This window comes from Cyprinodon tularosa, unplaced genomic scaffold, assembly GCF_016077235.1.
Source record: "Cyprinodon tularosa strain WSP-4 unplaced genomic scaffold, ASM1607723v1 ctg187, whole genome shotgun sequence".
Classification (NCBI taxonomy): domain Eukaryota; kingdom Metazoa; phylum Chordata; class Actinopteri; order Cyprinodontiformes; family Cyprinodontidae; genus Cyprinodon; species Cyprinodon tularosa.
The window spans coordinates 1,882,510-1,902,317 of NW_024038657.1; the positions used below are offsets into that span (position 1 = coordinate 1,882,510).

Below are 19,808 nucleotides of genomic sequence, written 5' to 3' on the forward strand. Positions count from 1 at the left end.
AATCTTAAATTTTTTCTCATTTGTTGTAGCTTCATAGCAAAGTCTGGGAGTAATTCATCTATATATATTTCACCTTATATGGTGAGTTGGGGAATTCGTTATGCCAGTTTTAAATAGCTGATTTTGAATGCAACACAATACAGCAAGTATCCCAAAATGGCTAAATTATAAGAAGGAAATCATCATGTTAATCAAAACGGCATTGGCTTTTACCCTTCACTTTGCTCACCTGATGTCATCCTCATTAGCAAAGATAATGACCACTCGAGCGTTGGGGTTCTCACTCAGCCTGTGAATGATCTTGTCGAACTCTCCTATTCTTGGTTCACGGGGAATTTTCACTGACTGTGATATGCACAACCCACCTATATGGAACAAAGAAAACAGGGATTATAATTCAAAGGATTCACTAGATTAAACAATAGTGAAATTATTTGAAAATTTCAATCTTAATGTTTCATTTTTATAAACTCCTACAGATAGCTTTAATCTGTCTAACATTGTCTTTATCTTTTATCAAAAGGTCTTGTTTCTTTCATTGTTCTACAGAACAAGGAGTTCAACAATGACTGTCCACCCAATTAGGGGATTTGTAGCATAATTCTCCTGGAAAAATGATTCAGGACTTCAATAGATTCTGGTCAAAAATTCTTAGTGATAAAGACAAGATCTTCTACCTCAGAATGGCAAAATTCCAATATTAAACAGACTAATTAATAGGAAATTAAAAATGTGCTAAAGGCAAAAAGAAAAGCACATAAATTACAGTGCAACACAATCAGGCAAGTAACTTTTTTAAACTAAGAAAGCATTGGAGAGCACAGACCTCTGCCAGCTAAGTAATTTTCCCTGACATATTATGATTTTCACCTTTAGGTAATACCAGTATTCATAGAATATTTCAAAAAGTTCTTGATGCAGATGGTGATCTAGATCATAACCAAAATGTAATAATTTGTTGCCAGTAAAAATACACACCTTTGAAAATTTCAGCAAATCTGTCCATTACTTATTTAATCATTTGAACAAAATTAAGCTATTTGACAAGAGTTTTTTTTTTTTTTTTTTTTTTTTTTTACTGTCATTAGCAAGCAAAGGCTTCTAATGGAAGATTTAAACAGAGATGTTTTGTCATGCTTCTAAAATTCCACAGAGAAAAATGAATATTTCCCACACAGATCTACAGAAAATCCAATAAGGAATCATTACAGGAACTGTATGTTTTATTCCAGTTCATAGCAGCGAGACTTGTAGCCTAAATCCGGTCAGCTTCTAAGCTGTAAAACACCAAATATGAGCAAAATATAAGGAATTCTATTAAATGAATAATGGTAGTGTGCTTCTTTGCTTCTGGGAACAAAAAGTCCTTTCCAGTTAAGTCAGTGAATTGCTTGAGCCAGTGACCTGCACTATTGTTCTGACTCTACACTGAATACATCATGTTTCTTTTTTTCCTCAATTGCCTACTTTCTCTTTCCCACTAGAGATCTTTCTCAGAAAATCTGGCTGTTTAGGCTTCTTGAGGTCATGCATGTCACAAATAGAAAGTCACATTACTGGATTAAATTTGTCCACATCGCTGGTTAATGAATTAGCGGTTCTTCATTGAAGTACACTTGGTGTATGTGTGTGTTGGCTTATGTGATTTTATCTGTTGCAGCAGTGTGTTTGTCTGCTCTTTGGCAATATCTTGTCTTATAAGAACAGTAATAGAATATCCTTGATAAAACTGTTAACAGAGCTATTGCTGCTTTATCTTTTTCTACTGTATATTGATTGGTTAAAGGTTGTAGCCACAACTGTTTCAATCAAAAAGATACATTTATCAAAAAAAATAATGCAAAAACTAAACATCTATAACAGTTCAGAGTAAAAGTATTACAAGTAATACAAATATTTTATGGTATATAAGTAATAGTTCAAAATATAGATCCAAAATATATAGATATTTAAGTTTTTGTATGATGCCTCAAAACAAAAGGATTTTGTACCATGAGGAATAGTAGGTTGAGCACGCATGACATGGAGTTCAGACGTTGCCAGATTCCAGTAGCTCCAAGATAGAACTGAGAAATGGCTTTTTATCTGCATTACATTACACAGATTCAAGCCCAAAAACAAAGCAGCAAATATTGGTCAAGCTTTTGCTTTTTGGTGCGAACTTAAAAAAGCAAAGGGGCTAAAAAGCCTTTCAGAGGTGTCTTCTTAACAGGTAATTTAAATGTATGCTTATTCCAACCAAAGGTTAACATTAGCATTACCTGATCCAAGCAACCACCTGGCAAACAGTATGGAATGAGAACAGATGAACATGATTGCGACACTTAAAGCCCGGGAGGAATTAAACTTGTAGCGATGACCTTTAAGTTTAATGAAGCTTAGATTTGTCCTTCACTTTGTGAAAACTGTAAAAAATAAAAACTAGTTATTATTATAATGTGCATGCATAGTCTAACAGCTACTAGCTTCGCAACTTCTTCAAAGCTTGGAAAACTTGCAGGTTTTGTCTGTTTCGCAAAGATGGTTTGGCTTCAAGTGGGGGGGAATGTGCCGCCATGGTAACTTGTGTACATATGAGATGTGAAGTACCATTTACAAGTATAACCCTTAAGAAAGAAAGAAAGAAAGAAAGATATTTTTAATTTAGCCAACATTTCTGGGATAAAGCAGTTTTTCAGTTACTCTTTTTAATAGTAACATTTTAGATGTCATTTAGTGTAAATGGAAAATCCTCACAATAACCTAAAATAAAGGCTTGAGAAAATCATTTTCTGTGTCGGTAGTCTAGATAGTACCTTTTACTTAGTAAACTTGCTCACTGAAACTAATGAACTTTTCAAAAATATTGTAATTTATTCAGTTTAATCATATATGTACTTCCCTAATTTCTTCAATTGAAGAACGACTACTGCTACCCAGTGCCTTGATGTTAAGCTATGTTTCCTTCCTGGACAGAATCACTGCCAGAGTTCTTGTTGCTGTTAGATATGAGTCCCCTAATTTTTCTCTCATGGCTCTGTATTTCTTTATTAATCTTGGTTTCCCTCCAGTATGAAGGAAGTGGCTAATCTTTCGCTTAAAATTAGACTACTCTTTGTTTTCCTCTATCATCAAAATACTCCTATATTCCTTGATGTGTTTTCGTCATGTTTTATTAATCCCAGCTGATCAAGGTAGACAGCTGTAAATGTTGAGCCCTGTCCTGATGGTTTCTTTCCATGTTAAGGAAATGGATACTCTCCACTGCCATTGCTCAAGATAAAGGATCACCACAAAACCAATACATCTTTGCAATCTGCTGGGTATCTTACAAAGATAACTTGTAAAAAAAAAAAAACATATAATTTCTTGATTTGTTTAGACCTTATCATAATTTCCCTTTAACTAGATTTAATCTGTTTAAATGACTGGTTAAGATCACATTATGTACTGGATTAAGACTAAACTAGATTCAAGATTATTGTATATGAACTGCACCTGTTTTAACTTTAAAAATGTATTTTTATATCTGTTTTAAGATGGTTAATATCAATAAAATGCATTGGAACAATTTATTTCTATTTTTATTTTTTTTTTTACATTTAATAAATGTTTGATTTAACTACAAGACCAAAATGTCACTCCTATAGCTGCACACAGTGTGTTCTGTTCTGATGATGCTATAAATGATGAAGTATCATTGTTACTGCTTCAAATTCCTTACATTGCTAATGGTTGGTCAATAGCTTTAGGATACTGTCCGACAGAATTAGCAGATAGTACTTTCTGTATGTATTTGTGAGAGCATGGAATTAAAGACAAGTGAAGTACAATGTTTTTATGTGCATTTGATTGTGGAGTCTTTAATGCAACTGAAAAGAGGTTTATCTGTCTACCTGTGTGTCATTACACCGCATGGGAAATTTAGCTGCAGCATACCCATAACTCTGTTCCCAGAAACTCCATCAATCACTTGATTCAATGTGTTTGCCTCGCTGGTATTTTAGTCCCCCATTCCCTCAACATCTGCTGCAGAGAGTGGAGCACATCCCTTCTACTTCTCCTTTCACACAACACACACAGAAACTGGCAGTGGCATTGTTTATCCTCTGGTGAGAAAACCAGAAGGACCAGGGAATATGAAACCAGCTCTTGGGATTTAAAGTACCCAAAACAAGAGCGTCTGTGGGACTGCTGTTAGTTTAGAGGTAGAAATTTAGTTTTATTTTATTTTGATAAAAGTACATTTACCCTCATCTGTGACAAGGTGTTTAGCATCACTTCTCACTTTTGTTCAATCCTCTGTGTAGATGAAACTTTAACCTGATGTGCCTCCATTTTTTTTGTAAATATTTGAATGTATCAAAAGTTGCTGAAAGTTGCCTTAGAGTATTATGTTGCACATGCTTACTGTACCTGCAAATCTGTAGTGCAAATTTGTTTAACATTTTAACTATCAAACAACGTTTACTTTCAGGAACTGATTTATTTCTTAAACTTTGCCATTCTTTAGAGAGTTGCAGACAATTATTCTTCAGAGCTTTAAAAACAATCAATACAGAAAAACAAACATTAATCTCAAGAAATGGATCTGTAGAGTCAAGTCCTTTTACAGGTCATAGTACTATTATTATAGTTTGAGATCTGTTTGAGTCACTTTAATAAAGGTGGTATAAAATTATCTAAATGAAGAAGCTTTTGCAGACAGGTGTAATTCATTTTGACAGGGCAGAGGGGTAAACAAGCATTTATGATGGGACTAAAGAGGCCAAACAGGAGCAGATGTAGGAACTGTTGGAGGTTTTTGTGCCAACAACAACAATGATCAGATTATTCAATTAAGGTGCATAAAAACATAACCTTTTAACCTTTAAACATAGAATGGAATCTAACTAGAGTCACATTCAAATATATATTTTAAATTAGTGTTTGTAATTTGATTTTTATTATTATTTCTTCGCATAATTTACAAATTATTAATTATTTTTGTGATTTATCTGATGACCACTAACAATATTCCACAATTAAAATTTATTTTGTTATCCTAAAATAGAGCAAAAGCCATAACATTTGTAGTTTTTTTTTCTTTATTAAATTCTGCTTGTTATTGCAGAAAACATATTTATTTTGTACCTGATGAGAGGACTGTTCTCAAAATATAAACTTCATCTGCAAACCTAAAAATATCAAAGCGTTTGAGATTGCCAGTCTGCTCTCTTGAGTTCTACACTGTCAACCACTCACTGCTCTCCTAATAGCTCGGAACACTAATATTCCTTTTCATTTGACACTGTGGGGAAAAGAGGGCTGCCAGAAACATTAAATATATGGTACCTTTGGGGATAATTGTGGCAGAGATTATTAGTCTGCTGAACACCTCTGCAGAGGAACACACTTACTGGGCACTGTGGTAAATGTGCAGGTTTCTGTATAGCTTGCTTACTGCTATAAGACCAGTAAGTACAAAAATACCACACAATTTTTAGCTGAACTACACTAACCTTTAATTCTAAGCAATTATGCTGATTGATTAATGTTGATTAATATCTTTTTTTGACTGTTGAACTTTGAGATTAATTAATGTTTTGAATGAGGAAAATGAATATGAAAAGAAAGCTCTATCAAATATGTGTATAAGATTTTAATACACGTGTTTGAATTTGTTTTGCACCATTAGTTTAGATCCCTGAATGGAAGACATTTTTAAATGGAATTTAGAGAACACAATTTGTGTACTTGTACTCAAGAATTTGAAGAGGTTTTTTTTTTTTGTAATTGTGTCAGATAAAAAAATATATATATACAGTTACAAAACACCAAAGTTACAATGCACAAAATGTTTGCAACAATAGTTCTGAGCCACTTGAAGCAAAACTGAAGCAAAATGTAAGAGGTTTTTGATGTGCAACTTGTAGAACAGAATTTGTGTACTTGTATTAAAATTTGAACAGGTGTAAAAAGTTCTACACATACAAAACTTAGAATGTAACTCTCTCCACAACTTCAAATTCACACTTACAATGCACAAATAGTTTTGAAACAAAATAACCTTCATAGGAATCTTCAACAGTGCATAAAAAGTGTTTGCATAATCTAGCATGTGTAGTGGGTTGTAATCATTAGCCAACTCCTGCAACTTCTTTGTAGGGGTTGCTTTACATTCATAACACTGGCTTCATAATGTAGAAATGTGTGTCATCTAAAATTTTAATAACTTGCGTTGAATCTTTATGTCATTATTGATTATAATCTGGGGGGGGGGGGGGGTCATGTAGGAGGGATGGATCCTTAGGAAACGTCATGTGATTTCTTTTTTGCAGTTTCTGATGTTAAGTTACCCACTGTCAAAAAAAGTCCCTGTTCTTCAACGAGAGTTTTAAACAATCGAGTGCAGTCCCGGAGAAGTTAGCCCTGTCAGCAAAGCCTCAATTTGTGAAGCTTTAAAGTTCTGCTTCTTTTCTTTCATTGCCATTTCTATAAAAGCACACCTGCACATTAATTTACGGAGGCATGGGAATTTGTAGCCTAATATGGAATTATCGGGGTGGTAATAGTGCAGATTTACATTTCTCTAAAACCCACACTCACTTTATGCACAGGTGTGCTGTGCAGAAGCGTTAACTTCAGTAGATGATCATTTATGATCATCTACTGAAGTTAAATCTGATGTGTTTTGTTCGTAAAAGCCCACGGTAGGAGAAAAACTTAGAGAAATTTACGAGCAGAACACAAAAATTTTGTTGCATGAGGACCATTGACCTAACATGTGTATCTAGAGTCTCCCATTCCAAAGGTTAATACTGAGTGTAATTACATTTCAGTTTTTTCCATTTTCATGCTTCAGTGCTGCTACAGCAATGACCCTTCCCTCAATTTTTGGGACCTATGCAACACACAGTGTGTTAATAACATCACCCCCATAACTACTCAACTGGGTGGTTTTATGGCTGCAGTTGGTAGACTATAAAATCTTATGCCATCACACACTGCAAAAGGTACACAGATTCTACTATTACAGTAGCTGTTTTATTAACACTAGAAGTCCCGGAGAATTCCAGTTTTCCTGCAAGCCCCCCTCCCCTCTTAAAGTTTGTGTATTCACTCTATCTTGCTAACTGTCCCTATAATGCAAATAACCTGGGATATGACCAGCCCTTCTACATTAAGACTGGTTAAAGGCTGAAACAAACTGGCATCAGATCAAGAACATGCTCCAAACACTTTTCATTACCTGCCCCTGCAACATCAGACCTTTTTGAAGGAATATCTTGATAAGTCATATCTAAATCTTTTATTTACTGTAGGCAAACCTATTGAGCAACCAGATATCATACGGGTCCTAGTTCCTGAGCTGAGAACAGGTCATAACCATGCTTTTCCAACAAGGCAAGGTAGAGCCTATTTATATTGTCCATTCACCAACAGACTCATTTATATTGCAAAGCTCACTATGTGAAAGAAACTTAGAGAATAATTATATTTTTTCTTGACTCGCCTTTTCATGTCATTCAACATTTCAGCTTAGAGAATGACAAACAGTATGATTTCAATATTGGAGTAACATTTATTTCACCCAAGGAAAAGCACTACATATTAAGCTACATTTGTCCCATTTAGCAGTTTTTACAAACCCAAGGTGAGTCCTTCCTCCATCTGTGACAGTTATACTTTGTTCAGTGCACACAACGCTCAGTGCTGTGGTTCTTGTTGCAGAGATTGCACACCTGGCCTGCTTATAATAGCAATGAAAAAATCAAAAAAAAAAAAAAATAGAGTTTAGCATATATTCCAAAAGTAAGAGTTGTAGTATGAACTAGATGAGGTTATCTATGTGTGCTACAAGTTTTGTGGCGCTACAATGATCTATAGTGTAATTATTGGCTATTATATGCTTATAATAACAAAGAAAAAATCTCCAAAAATACAATTTGGCCTATCTTCTCAAAGTAAGAGTTGTAGTATGATCCAGATGAGGTTATCTGTGTATCCTACAAGTTTGGAGGCAGTACAGTGACCCATAGTGTAGTCATTGCACATTTTATACTTATTCTAATAATAGAATAGGTGTCATTTGTCATTTAAGCTTTGGAAATTCCTCAGAAAGTATTATTTTCAAATCCAATAAATGTGAAAATAATCCACCTCTCCTTGGTGACCCTTTTGCATATTTCTCTCTGATTATTTTGCAACTTGCAGACGGTCCCTGACCTTTGCGGGGGAGCGAGCTCTGCATAGGGTCCAATGCAATTCTCCCAGCATGATAGGTAAACTAAGGTTGTAGCTCGCTGTCTGCTGAAAAGCCGAATCTGTGAATATATTGTCAACTTTACTGCAGTTTCACAATGCTGTCTGCATGGCTGCAGCGGAGGAGAGAGGAGAGAGAGAGGATAGATCGCTTGAGTTATATTTGCCCCATAGTAAATAGGGCAGATCATGGTCATTATTGTATAAATATTCATGCTTTTCTACAGCGTTCCAGCTCATGCAGCTATTTTCATTGTACAGTTCAGTTATCGTCTGATCACTGCGCTTGTGGCTTTGCTGAAATCATTGCGGTGTTGGCGACACTGATGACGTAGACCTAGTTATATTTAATTACAAACATAGTTTTTCCCCCCCTGCATGTAGAACACTCTCAAAGAGAGAGACTTGAGCGAAAAACCCGAAACTGAAGGGGGTGGAATGGTTCTTCAGCCACAGCACTGGTGCATTTACATCTGAAAATTGATTCATGAATTAAGAAGTAATGTTTCGGGGGAGTGGAGGCTGAAACTTCTAATAAGGCCTGTGTCCCTTCTTTACTGTGCAGGTCTAACAGTATTATCAGTTTAATTCTGAAAATTTCTTTGATATTGTAACAGTACAATACAGTTTTAACTTGAAACTGTAAGAAACTTAGAATCCATTCCAGGTCTCCTGTCTGTACCAGCAAGTATTTTTCATTCATAAACTTCATATACAATGAAGGATGCAACTTATAAGTCAGCATAAAAATTATACCACATGGATGGTTTTCATTTTAAAGGAAAGAAGATAAACAGTCCCTGCTCCAGTTGCATATCATCTCCATTTATCTCAATTATGCCAAGCGGCGGTGTCACTTTTTAGGTGTATTTAGTCAGTTGGATCAAATAAAGGTTCTTACAGCAATAAGGTTTTGTGTTACATGAGTGTATGGAGTGTATTTCAAATATATTTCAGAACCAAGAAATGTGTCTAAGAACATTCTTTTTTGCAAAGCCTAGAAACTTATCAAGAACTCCCTGAGCGCAGATTACAGGTTAAAATTGGGAAGTTGAGCTCAGGGTTCAGCATTTTGTGTTACAGGGAAAATGAGTCTGAACTGCGTTTAGTGCAAGATTGGTGAGAGTCAAGTTTCTCATCTCAGATATCACAAAGCTTTGCACACACACATGCTCGCTGTCTAGCTTTCCTCTGCTGTAGTAAATATCTATTCTGGAGAGAAGATTACTCTATACACTGCGAAAGAAGAAAAATATAAAAACCTGCACTGTGTAATGAAATAAAATATGATACTGTATCTCATTACAGAAGATGTCACATCGAAACAAATGGTTATACAGCTAAAAATGTGTTTTCTGAATCTCCAGTTGGTGCTGAAGATATCTATAAAGCAACTGATGTCCATTTATTCTGTTTATAAATGGTTCCCTGTTACAGACCCAATTTAAGAGAACATATGATGTGATGCAATTTCACATTTCAAGCTGAGATATTTCTAACATTCTGTATTACATTGCTCAATAAGTGTTGAATATTTTTTTACAGATCAGTTAAGACACATCCTGTTTATATATGGGTTTATACATAGGTAATATAACAGTTACAATCAATTTTGTTATTGTAAAATCAGAGGCATAATTATATTGTTTTAACAAGTGTAAGAAAAATGATTAAAAAAAACCTTACAAAATTTAAGTATAGTAAACAATATAAACTAATAATATTAGTCTGTTTATAAGTTAGGTTGATTTGTTCTTGATAATTACATTAAACCTCTATAGACTATTGGATATGTACATTATCTAAAATTATGCATCTGATTTTTATATTTCCTTCTGCCTGAGATTTTTATGACGGCTGACCATATCATAGTTGTATTGCAGAGTCATGTAATTTTGTTTTATCTTGTTTCTAACCCTTCCTTCTGAATGAAAGCAGAGTTGACTCCTGTTGTAATAAGGCCAATAAATGTTTCAAAGAATGAAAACAAGTTTTTTTACTTTGCTGCGTAGTCATTTTACGATGACCTTTAAATATACTGGGAAATGCCCCAGTGCTAATGACAGATGTGTGAAATTAGAGTAGATTTAAGTATGCTGGAATTCTTTCTGCTGTGTTTTCATGAAATATGTGGACATTTCATTGACTTGCAATCATTGTATATGGTCTCACTCATACCCTTACCTTAACACTAACTATTACCAACATATACCTAACCCCAAATCACAGGACAGAACTTTACCAAATGTGGACCAGTTGAAGGTCCCCATATGTACCTGTAAATCCAGACAATGTACCTGTAAGTACCCACATGTAGGATATTTTACTAAATACTGCACCCACATAAATAAAACACGTCCACCAGCAATCACACACACCAACACATAATTACATTTGTGTGTAGGGGTGTGGGAAAAAATCAGTTTGGTGATAAATCCTGATTTTCAGCTGTGTGATATAATATCGATCTTGCAGTTCCTAGTATCATTTTTTTTTAAAACAAAACATTTTACATAAAGAAAAGAGGATAATGGGCTACCTCTGCACCACCACTCTGGCAGATAGCGCTGTGGAGTCTTTTTGCTGTGCAGCGCAGCACCATTTCTGTAGTTGAGGCAGTCACAGTGGAAGACGTGGACTGAATCAAACCCCAAACATCATGGACACCAAAATAACAAAATCAGGGGAAACCAAATAAAAATCAGCGGGGTCTGAATAAAGAAAATAAACAACCAGTAAAGGTCCGGAGATATCTTTATTTATAATCTGTTCATTTAAACAGAAGTTAACACTGAAATAAAATTGTTTTTTTATTCATCCATGTTATACATTGAATAAAAAAAAAAAAATTATGAATAAAAAAAATAGAACATATTTCCATTTTAAAATCTGAAGGGTTTTTTTTTAAGTAGAGACCAATAAATCGTTCATTTTGATATATAGACAATTTCCTGATTGAAATATTTTATAAACCTCAGAACTAAATTATTAATATGTTCTGATGAACGTATGAAGCACTTGCTTTTTTATCTATACATTGAGGGCCGGATTTATCAAGATCCAATTTTGCGTGCAGTAATTTGCGCTCGCAAACTGGAATTTTGCGCGAGGGGCTGAACCATGGTTTGCGGGTGATTTAACAAGAGTGATTGCGTAACTGGTGGAAGGTGCAAAACTGTTGGAGACGCCCTATTTAAATGATGGCTTTGCGCGTTTTGTGGTTTGCGGCAAAGTAGTTTGTAGTCTGTACAAACTAGTGCATTAAGAAATTTAAATCTTACAGTGACCCCCAACAAATAAAATAAATAAGTAAATATATATATATATATATATATATAAATTGGCAACCTTTATTCCCTAAGGTGGTATGTGCTGCAGTAAAAAACAAACAAAAAACCTGTGACTGTGGATGAGATCCCCGCAGCATTTGGCACGTTGCTCCACAGGCGCAGGGGGAGAACCCCGACCCCGTCGGACAGCACTTCTGAAAAAACGAGATTGGGAGATCCCAGCTCTCGCTGCAACCGTACGCTGGAATGACCCAGATGCAAAAAAGTGCCATGTTGCAAGGAGTTTTGTGATATCTGGTATTGCGTGGGTCCTCCTTGTGGCTGGCTCCAAATCCATTCTGAGTTCCCCCAATAGCTCCAAAATGGCAATGCTGGATAAACGAAATGTTTTGATGATCGTTTCCTCGTTCATTGCAAAAATATTCACACGGAGTGAAAAAATGCGTTCTCTGCGTCTCCTTGCTTTATTTCCATGTCTCCTTCTTGCGACAATAACCGCTGCCATGTGTGCGCAATTACGCATACAGACCATTTGCACCTTCTTTTGAAACGTGTTAAATATAGAGTCAGATACCGTTAGCAAAATTGCGTTCAGGTTTGATAAATCACTTTGCGAGTGCTAAATTAATATATTTACATGTTCTCCTCCCACAAGACGCACTTTTGCGTGTAAACGCCCCATATTGCATATTCATTGCAGAAAAAGTACTAAATGGATAAGAGGCGCTATTTAGCACGTTTTAAAGACCAAATCCTTTTAGCACGCTGTTGATAGATCAGTTTGTACATTTTTTTGCGTGCGCAGTGAAATAGCTCACGTTTTAATACACGCAAACCTTTGATAAATCCGGCCCTTAATCTGATAGTTGGAGAAAATATCGCAATATAAAGTGATACTGCAATATCGTCATAATATCGTATTGTGACCAAAGTATTGTGACACATATCGTATCACAACACACATGCCAATACTGACCCCTATTTAAGTGTGCACAATAGTTGTGCTTGAAAGTTCACATACAAATTAACTGCAAGTAAAATAAGTTGAAATTGACAAAAAGGAATAATACAAATGATAAAAAATGGAAAGTATGATATTGATTATATATATATATATATATATATATATATATATATATATATATATATATATATATATATATATATATATATATATATACAGAGAGCATAAAACTAATTAAACTCCAATAACTATTTCACAGACCCAACCGTTGGAGCAGAGTGCTCAGATTTCCCCCTTTCTCCAAATGCACTATAGCAATCTCATGGGAAAACGGAGGTCCTGGGAAGTCAATCCAGACACATGATCTCATCATGTTTTCCTGAATCTCACCTGGGGTCTCCCAACAGCAAAAAAAGAAGTCTGCCTACAAGGCATACAAAACACTACCCATAACAAGCTCTGTTAGCCTCTTATCATGCAGAAGGGCTGTGGATCTATGTTGTATTTGCAGAATGACTGAGCTACTTTGTTCTCCTAAAGGGTCAGCCCAAACTTGGGTTGCTCACCTCTGTGGCTCATATTAATAATTCAGCCTCTAAACACAGGACATGACTAATGAAGGAATAAGCTTTGCAAGAAGATGTATGTATTGGCAACAAACAAATCTATTCAGAATATTACCGTAGACACAAAAAACTCTTAACATGCTTCAATTTCTAAAGCTCTGACCAGGCAATTTAGGCTTTTTAAATAAAACTCAAACTAAGATTTGGAGACTTTAATGCACAGTGCAGCTGTTTTTACCCCACACACTCCCCTGATGATCACCTTCAGTGAAATACAATCATGTAAGTAGTTTTCTGATCAGATAAATTCACAATTTAAAATACGATACTATAATGTTCTGGAAAGTGGATGCTTGATAACTTTTTAGGAAGAATATCGAGACAAATGTAGACAGCAGCTGTAGCTATACCACTAAATCTTGCATTAAAAAAAATCTACTTTGTCAGCATTTCAGTAGCAAAAACCTTGACAATTTGCAACCCTGCACATCCTCTGTGACTCTAATTAGGGATTCACCATCTCTGAATATCTGATGCAAGCTCAGAGTTGCTGTGTGGGTGCTGTATACTTTTTGTCATGGACCTTAAATCTCTGCAGGTACAGATTCCCTGTTGCTGTAGTTCAAAAAAAATATTTTCCCATCGTTCTATAACAATATGAATGCCATAAGTAAATAAAAGGGTGACGAGCCAGGAATGCAGAGTATTTGGTTTAGTATCAACTTGATTTGGAATAAAATAAATAAGAAATATGAATAATTACAACTAATAATACGATTGATTAGATGATTGACAATTGTGAAAATAACTGCACATAAACCTATCAAACATTTTCATATAAGTAGTTCAAAGAAGTCTTATATAATTTTTTTTTTCCTAGATCTTCATTGTACAGCAAATTAGATACTTTCCTACCTTCTTAATTTCAATCAGTGTACAGTAGTCCTGCAGGACTTCTTAGAGGCTGAAAGATTAGCATAACTGGATGTACAGTTCAATTAACCAGAATTTCATCAAAAAAAATAAATTTTTTAATTATATTTACATTTCCAAGCTTTATCATTGATAGAGGGATATAAATATAGTAAACGATTTTCAACTTGCACATTTGTTAAATCACAGAATATTACAGGGCCAAGCAGTGTGTGAGGTTGTATTAGGTTACCATAAAACATCCAGCATGTCTCTGCAAATTGGATTTTCTACGTTTGCTCTACTAGTAGATACATTAAGTACACCTTAACAAGCTAATATTGTCCCTACATAGCAGGAATAAACCCCAAAGCTTTGAAAAAATTGTATTTTACAGAAAACTGTTGGAGTATAAAATATTCTTCCAAAGCTGCTTATCTATTTCAGGCCTTTTTGCCTAATTTTGTAGTTTTGGATAAACTGGCTATCATACTTTTGTGCAAGGTGTAACTCTCTGTCTCTATAAACTTTATAACATTTCAGCAAGAAACCCTATTCAGGATTTTCAAACTCAAGTGACCAGTGATTATTTATTAGAAGACATGTAATGAATTACTTTGTAAGTAGAGAGAACCAATACAGATATTACCCTCTGAACATGACTGGCTTTATAACCAGTAGAGGGTCAATTCCATCCTAAAACATACATTTAAGAAACATGGCTTCTATTGATTAGTTGGTAGAAGTAAATAAAAAAACCTCAGCAGACTGCAGCCACATGTGTTCCTGGCTTCAAAACTGATGGATGAACTCCAAGTATTTTTTGACATGATTTAGAAGGTAAAAGTTTGTTGTATTACTTCCATTTTTTATAACGTGAAACTCTCTACATGAAATTGTTTCTTTGACCATTCCCGATATTAATGCTCAATTATGTGCTATGGTAGCGTTTTATTTGTTTGTGTTTAGTAAACAAAATATTATATAAATGTTGATAATAATAATAAAAATATATTTTTTAAACATGACCAACAAAGTGATGGCCCTGCTCTTTGATACGATTGAAAATAAATTGTTTAAACTCAGTAATCTCATCTCGAATGATTTATCTTCATCTGTAAGAGTTTAGCTGCTGGAAACTTAAAGAAGGTTTCAAGAAAAAAATCATAAATTGAAAAGTGTCTGGTCACAACTGCTACATTCAACCCCCACACAGGAAAACCATACTATTGTATATCCAAACACTTTTATCCAATACCCACCCCTGTCTACATGTATGTCTCTTTAAGAGACATAGACAGGTTTCGGGCATAACAGGCTAACAATGAAACAAAACGACCCGAATTCCAAAGGGACGGACCCGCTCGTCAGGTTCAATTTGCATGTTTCTAAGTCAAAACAAGGCTCTGAACAGTTCTTTATTTCAAAAGTGATTTTCCTCATTATATGCATGTACTGCATAGAAGTAATGTGGTAGTACTAGCTAAGAAAAAACAGAAAAAAAAAAAATTGGGGGGAGTAAAAAAGCAATAGAAAAATAGAATATGTTTTTATATCATCTGTAATCATCTCAACAGGATAATATACTGCATAGATTAGAATTAAGATTTAGAATTAAAGCAAGGAGCATCTGTTTAATGCCTGTTTAATAGCTTCTTTAAATTAAGAGAGGACACATAGTTTCAGTTGAAAGGATAAGGGAGGACATCCTTAGATGATTGTTGCCTAGCTGTGTTATCTTCAGACACAAAACCTGTTTGGTATTTAAAGTATGTCAGTGCCTGAATTTGTCTTTTGTGGAAAAGCATTAGTCTATGGACAATATTTCAAATAGCCATGTCATCTGCAACTGCTGCTATCACTGAAACTCACAATCTCTGACACGCCAAGCTGTTTTCAGAGACTTGAGTTTTCGTTTAGATCTTTTCCAGCTCTTAAAAAGCCCCTTGGGATTACATCTGAAGTGCCATTATGGAGAATGATTACAAGAGGGTTAGAGCAGTCTTTCAGCATGATGTTTGGCTTTTTGTCACCTTTGAAATGTAAGAGTCTCTTTGACTTGAAAATCTTTTAGTCCAGTAGGAGATTTTATATGTCTGTGTCTCTCTGAAATGCTGCTGAGCCCCAAGCGTGCTTATTAGAGCATTCAGTCCTCTTCAATAATGGAGGCTGGCACATGTTTTTTATTGAATTCTGAACAGAAACACAATCATTCTTCTGTGAGTATTGTATAGTTTCATGATGGAATTTCTTAAGCAATGTAGTTTGAGTATGTTACAAAAAAATATATATATAGGGCTAATATCTATACTTTAAAAAAAAAAGAATGAAAGATTGTGTACATGTCCCTATAATTCTTATCTTTATGCATAAAATAAGAAACACAACTAAACAACTTTTCACTTCATCCTTAGGAATCTGTTCCCTATACTAAGCCTAGAGTTTGAAACACTATTTTTGCCATCTCAATTAATTGGATCAACAGTTTTGCATTAAAATTAATCAGGTTTATATTTAAATGACAGTTGAGACAAAGGGAGAAGTGGAAAGGGCAGAGATAGCACACAACATCACTGAGATGACAGGAATATTATGCAAATTGAGGAAAAGAGGGTTGCTTACTGCACCCTTTGCCATGAGTGAAATGTCAAGAGCAAAATTTTGAATAATCACAAATCTAAGAAGGTTTTATAAAACATGTATTTGAAAAAAGAGATTCTCAAGAAAATATCAAAACTTTTTTTAGGTAGCACATTCAAGAAAATAATTATTATACCACTCTATTAGTCTTCACTTTCCTGCTTGGCTTAATTTCTGGTGCAATTTAGGGTATAATTGTTTTGGATAAATATAATTTAGGCAAGCTGTCAACCTTTGTTTGGGGGAAGGAAAAGATAACTTGATATGGGCCAACACCAATGACAGTCATATTTAATTATATTTAAAAATCTATATATATTTTTAAGGGAAACTACTTAATAAAAATAATATGGCTCCTTTATTTACAGACAAAAATAAATGCATATAGATACATTACAAAATTCCCACAAAAAAAAGGAAAACCCATGTCATACATGATGATTTTTATGGAGTATAGGACAAAGGAGAGGTAATGGTATGGAGAGAAAGGTGATGAATGTTATTTCATTCTTTTGTATCTTTTAGACCAAAGTGTCTCATCAAGTCCTAACCTTTTTGTTACTGGTTGCATCCCAAAAAATAACTTCTGATAAATCCATTAAATCTTCCATATTTTTATTTGTTGGAGAAAGATAAGGAGCCTCCAACATCTAAATTTGCCATATTTCATTAGCGATGATTAAAAATAGTATATAAATATAAGTAATATGTCAACAAACATGTTAGACCATTGTTTCTTTCTGTTTGTTGTTGTACAATTTGTGGAATAAGCATTTCGCACCATATTTTTGTTTTAACTGTTTAAAAGTCTGTTTATTTCCACCTCTTATAAGTCAGAAAGCTGGGGTGTCATCTAGCACCACCTGATGTTTTCCCCTTCGATGATTGAGGGCAAGCAAAGATGTAAAAAATTATTTTTTGTTTCGTTTTTTACACTTTTGTAGTATTGCATTCTTCTATAGAAGAAGGTTAGTACATTGGAAAAGTGTGAAGAGGTTATACATGTCCACTGATTTTTTTACCATCCAGTATCTCCTTAAGATTGTGAATACCAGCTCATTCCTAAGATGGGAAGTCTAACCTTCTTCCCTTGTAGACCACTTCAGGATTTGTGAACTTTTGCAGCAAGAGGTGAGACCTTTACTTTACATCTGTTGTTATAGAAGGCCTGACTTTTTTTTTTTTTACAAGGTTTTAAAACTTTTGAGATAAAATCACACAAATTGGGTCAGTTGTTGGTTCCAAAGGAAGTTAGAGCTGTTAGAAAATATTCATGCAAAATATGTTTGGTCGGAAAGGTTAGAAAACTAGTAAAGGGTTTTAATCTTATTCTCTGCTTTTGGAAAATTTGTTAACTACAGTAGTTGAGCCCACCCTGCATATATTTATGAGTAATTGTTTTCTAAGGAAACAAATTTATTTCGCTCTTCCAGATTAACAATAGAATTTCACTATTACGTTTGGACTTGTTTGCCCCTTTTCCTTTAAACATGACGCTGTTCATTATGGCCAAACACTTTCATTTTAGTTTAATCAAACGTTGAATCATGCCCCCAAAAACATTTGCACACTACAACATAGCTTTTTTTTCTCGTTTGCTTTTGAAGTAATGGCTTTTAAGCCTGTTGGTAAAGCACTTGTTTACTGTGGACAATGAAGATTTCCACAGCACTAACCATTATCTTCAAAAATCCTTTTACTTTTGTTCTGTGATTGATTTACTCATTTCAAACAAAACCATTGCCATCACAGAACCTGTCTCCTCCTGAATGGTATGCTGGTTGAACAATTCCTTGGTGTCTATACTTGAGTAGAAATGTTTGTGGAGATGACAATGAAACATTTGCAAAGCGTACCAAAGGATGAAACACTCTTGAGATAAGGAATTTCCCTTTGATTTTCACACAATAAGACTGTGCATGTTAGGTTTTTGCTTTAAAATCATCTTTTTAGTTTTACATAGCTAGGATCTGAAGTGTACAAAGTCAAAAATTTGATTTTTGGGTAAAGAATGTGTGTAATCTAAATCCTTTTATTGTCCCACAATGGGGAAATCCACTCTCTACAATTAATCCATCCCCTTGGGGAGAATTGGGCAGCCATTGTGTGGCATCCGGGGAGCAGTGTCTGGTTAAGAGTCTTGCTCAGGAACCCTGCGGAAGCTGTGAGGATCGGTATTTGAAACCTTCTCAGAGCACAAGCGCACTGCTCCAACCACTAGGCCAGCTCTCCCCAATCATATATGAAGAAATAAAAAGCTTAGGACCCAACCTCCGGGGTAACTGGTGTTAGGAATGATGGGTGAGGACAGGATGACGTGCCAACTTACGTACTGTTAAAACCTTAAACAAATGTTCTTACATAGCAATTATCAAATTTATAAGCACTCCTGATAGCCAACCCCAGAAATAAGAAGAAAACATATGACATAGGAAAACATACTACATATGAATCTCACAGAGGAAAGGAAAACACCAAAATAACCAGTCCTTAATCTAAGTAGTATTTAAAGGGGAAATTTTTATTTTTGTATAAAATGTTACTTTTTAACCAGAATGTCAATAAATGTGGTCATTATTGACCTACTGTTTCCATGTACAGAAGTCTTTTTCTCTGAGGTGCTTTCTGAAATTAGCAAAAAATCTTATCCATTTTTACATCTTTAAGGTTCATATTGCATACATTCCAAAATAAAACATTCTATTGTTTCATTCTCCTCCCAACAGTCGCCATTCCCCCTAATAAGTCTTAGCCTTTTAAAAGCCCTTAATAACTGAAGTATTTACAAGTAGTGAACTAGTAACACATTCCTCCTAAGAAGAAAACAAATTAATGCTAAAAAAAAACAAACCTGCAGATAGTAATTGTGTCTAAAGAAAGTATTTTAGCTTATAACTTATTAACCCTCATTAATATATAAAAAAACAGAATTATGTATATTCCTGTACCTCATCACATGCTATGCTTTAACTCATGCAGGATGTTGAGATTATTACATTTATGATACTCTTTGGCTTCCAAAGCAGTTATTACAGATTAACCGCATCTGAGCACTCATTCATTCATTTGTAATTAATTAATTCAATCATTTGGGTTTTTTAAAAAAAAAATTTTTTTAAGATTTGCAGTAAAAAAATGGTCTGTCCAATCTGCAGCATTTTATTATATAAAATTAAATGTTAGCCCAATCTACAACTATCATGATGATGCTCA

The 19,808-nt window shown here is 34.5% G+C and overlaps 1 protein-coding gene across 2 annotated transcripts in view; it reads right to left on the minus strand.

The window, feature by feature from the left end:
- The window catches only part of LOC119782052 (metabotropic glutamate receptor 4-like), a 218,321-nt gene that overhangs the window by 36,831 nt on the left and 161,682 nt on the right, over positions 1–19,808 (minus strand). For both annotated transcript variants that reach the window (XM_038282805.1, XM_038282806.1), the window contains exon 4: positions 230–365. In XM_038282805.1, coding sequence (XP_038138733.1) covers positions 230–365 — 136 coding nt within the window. The remainder of the gene's footprint in view (positions 1–229; positions 366–19,808) is intronic.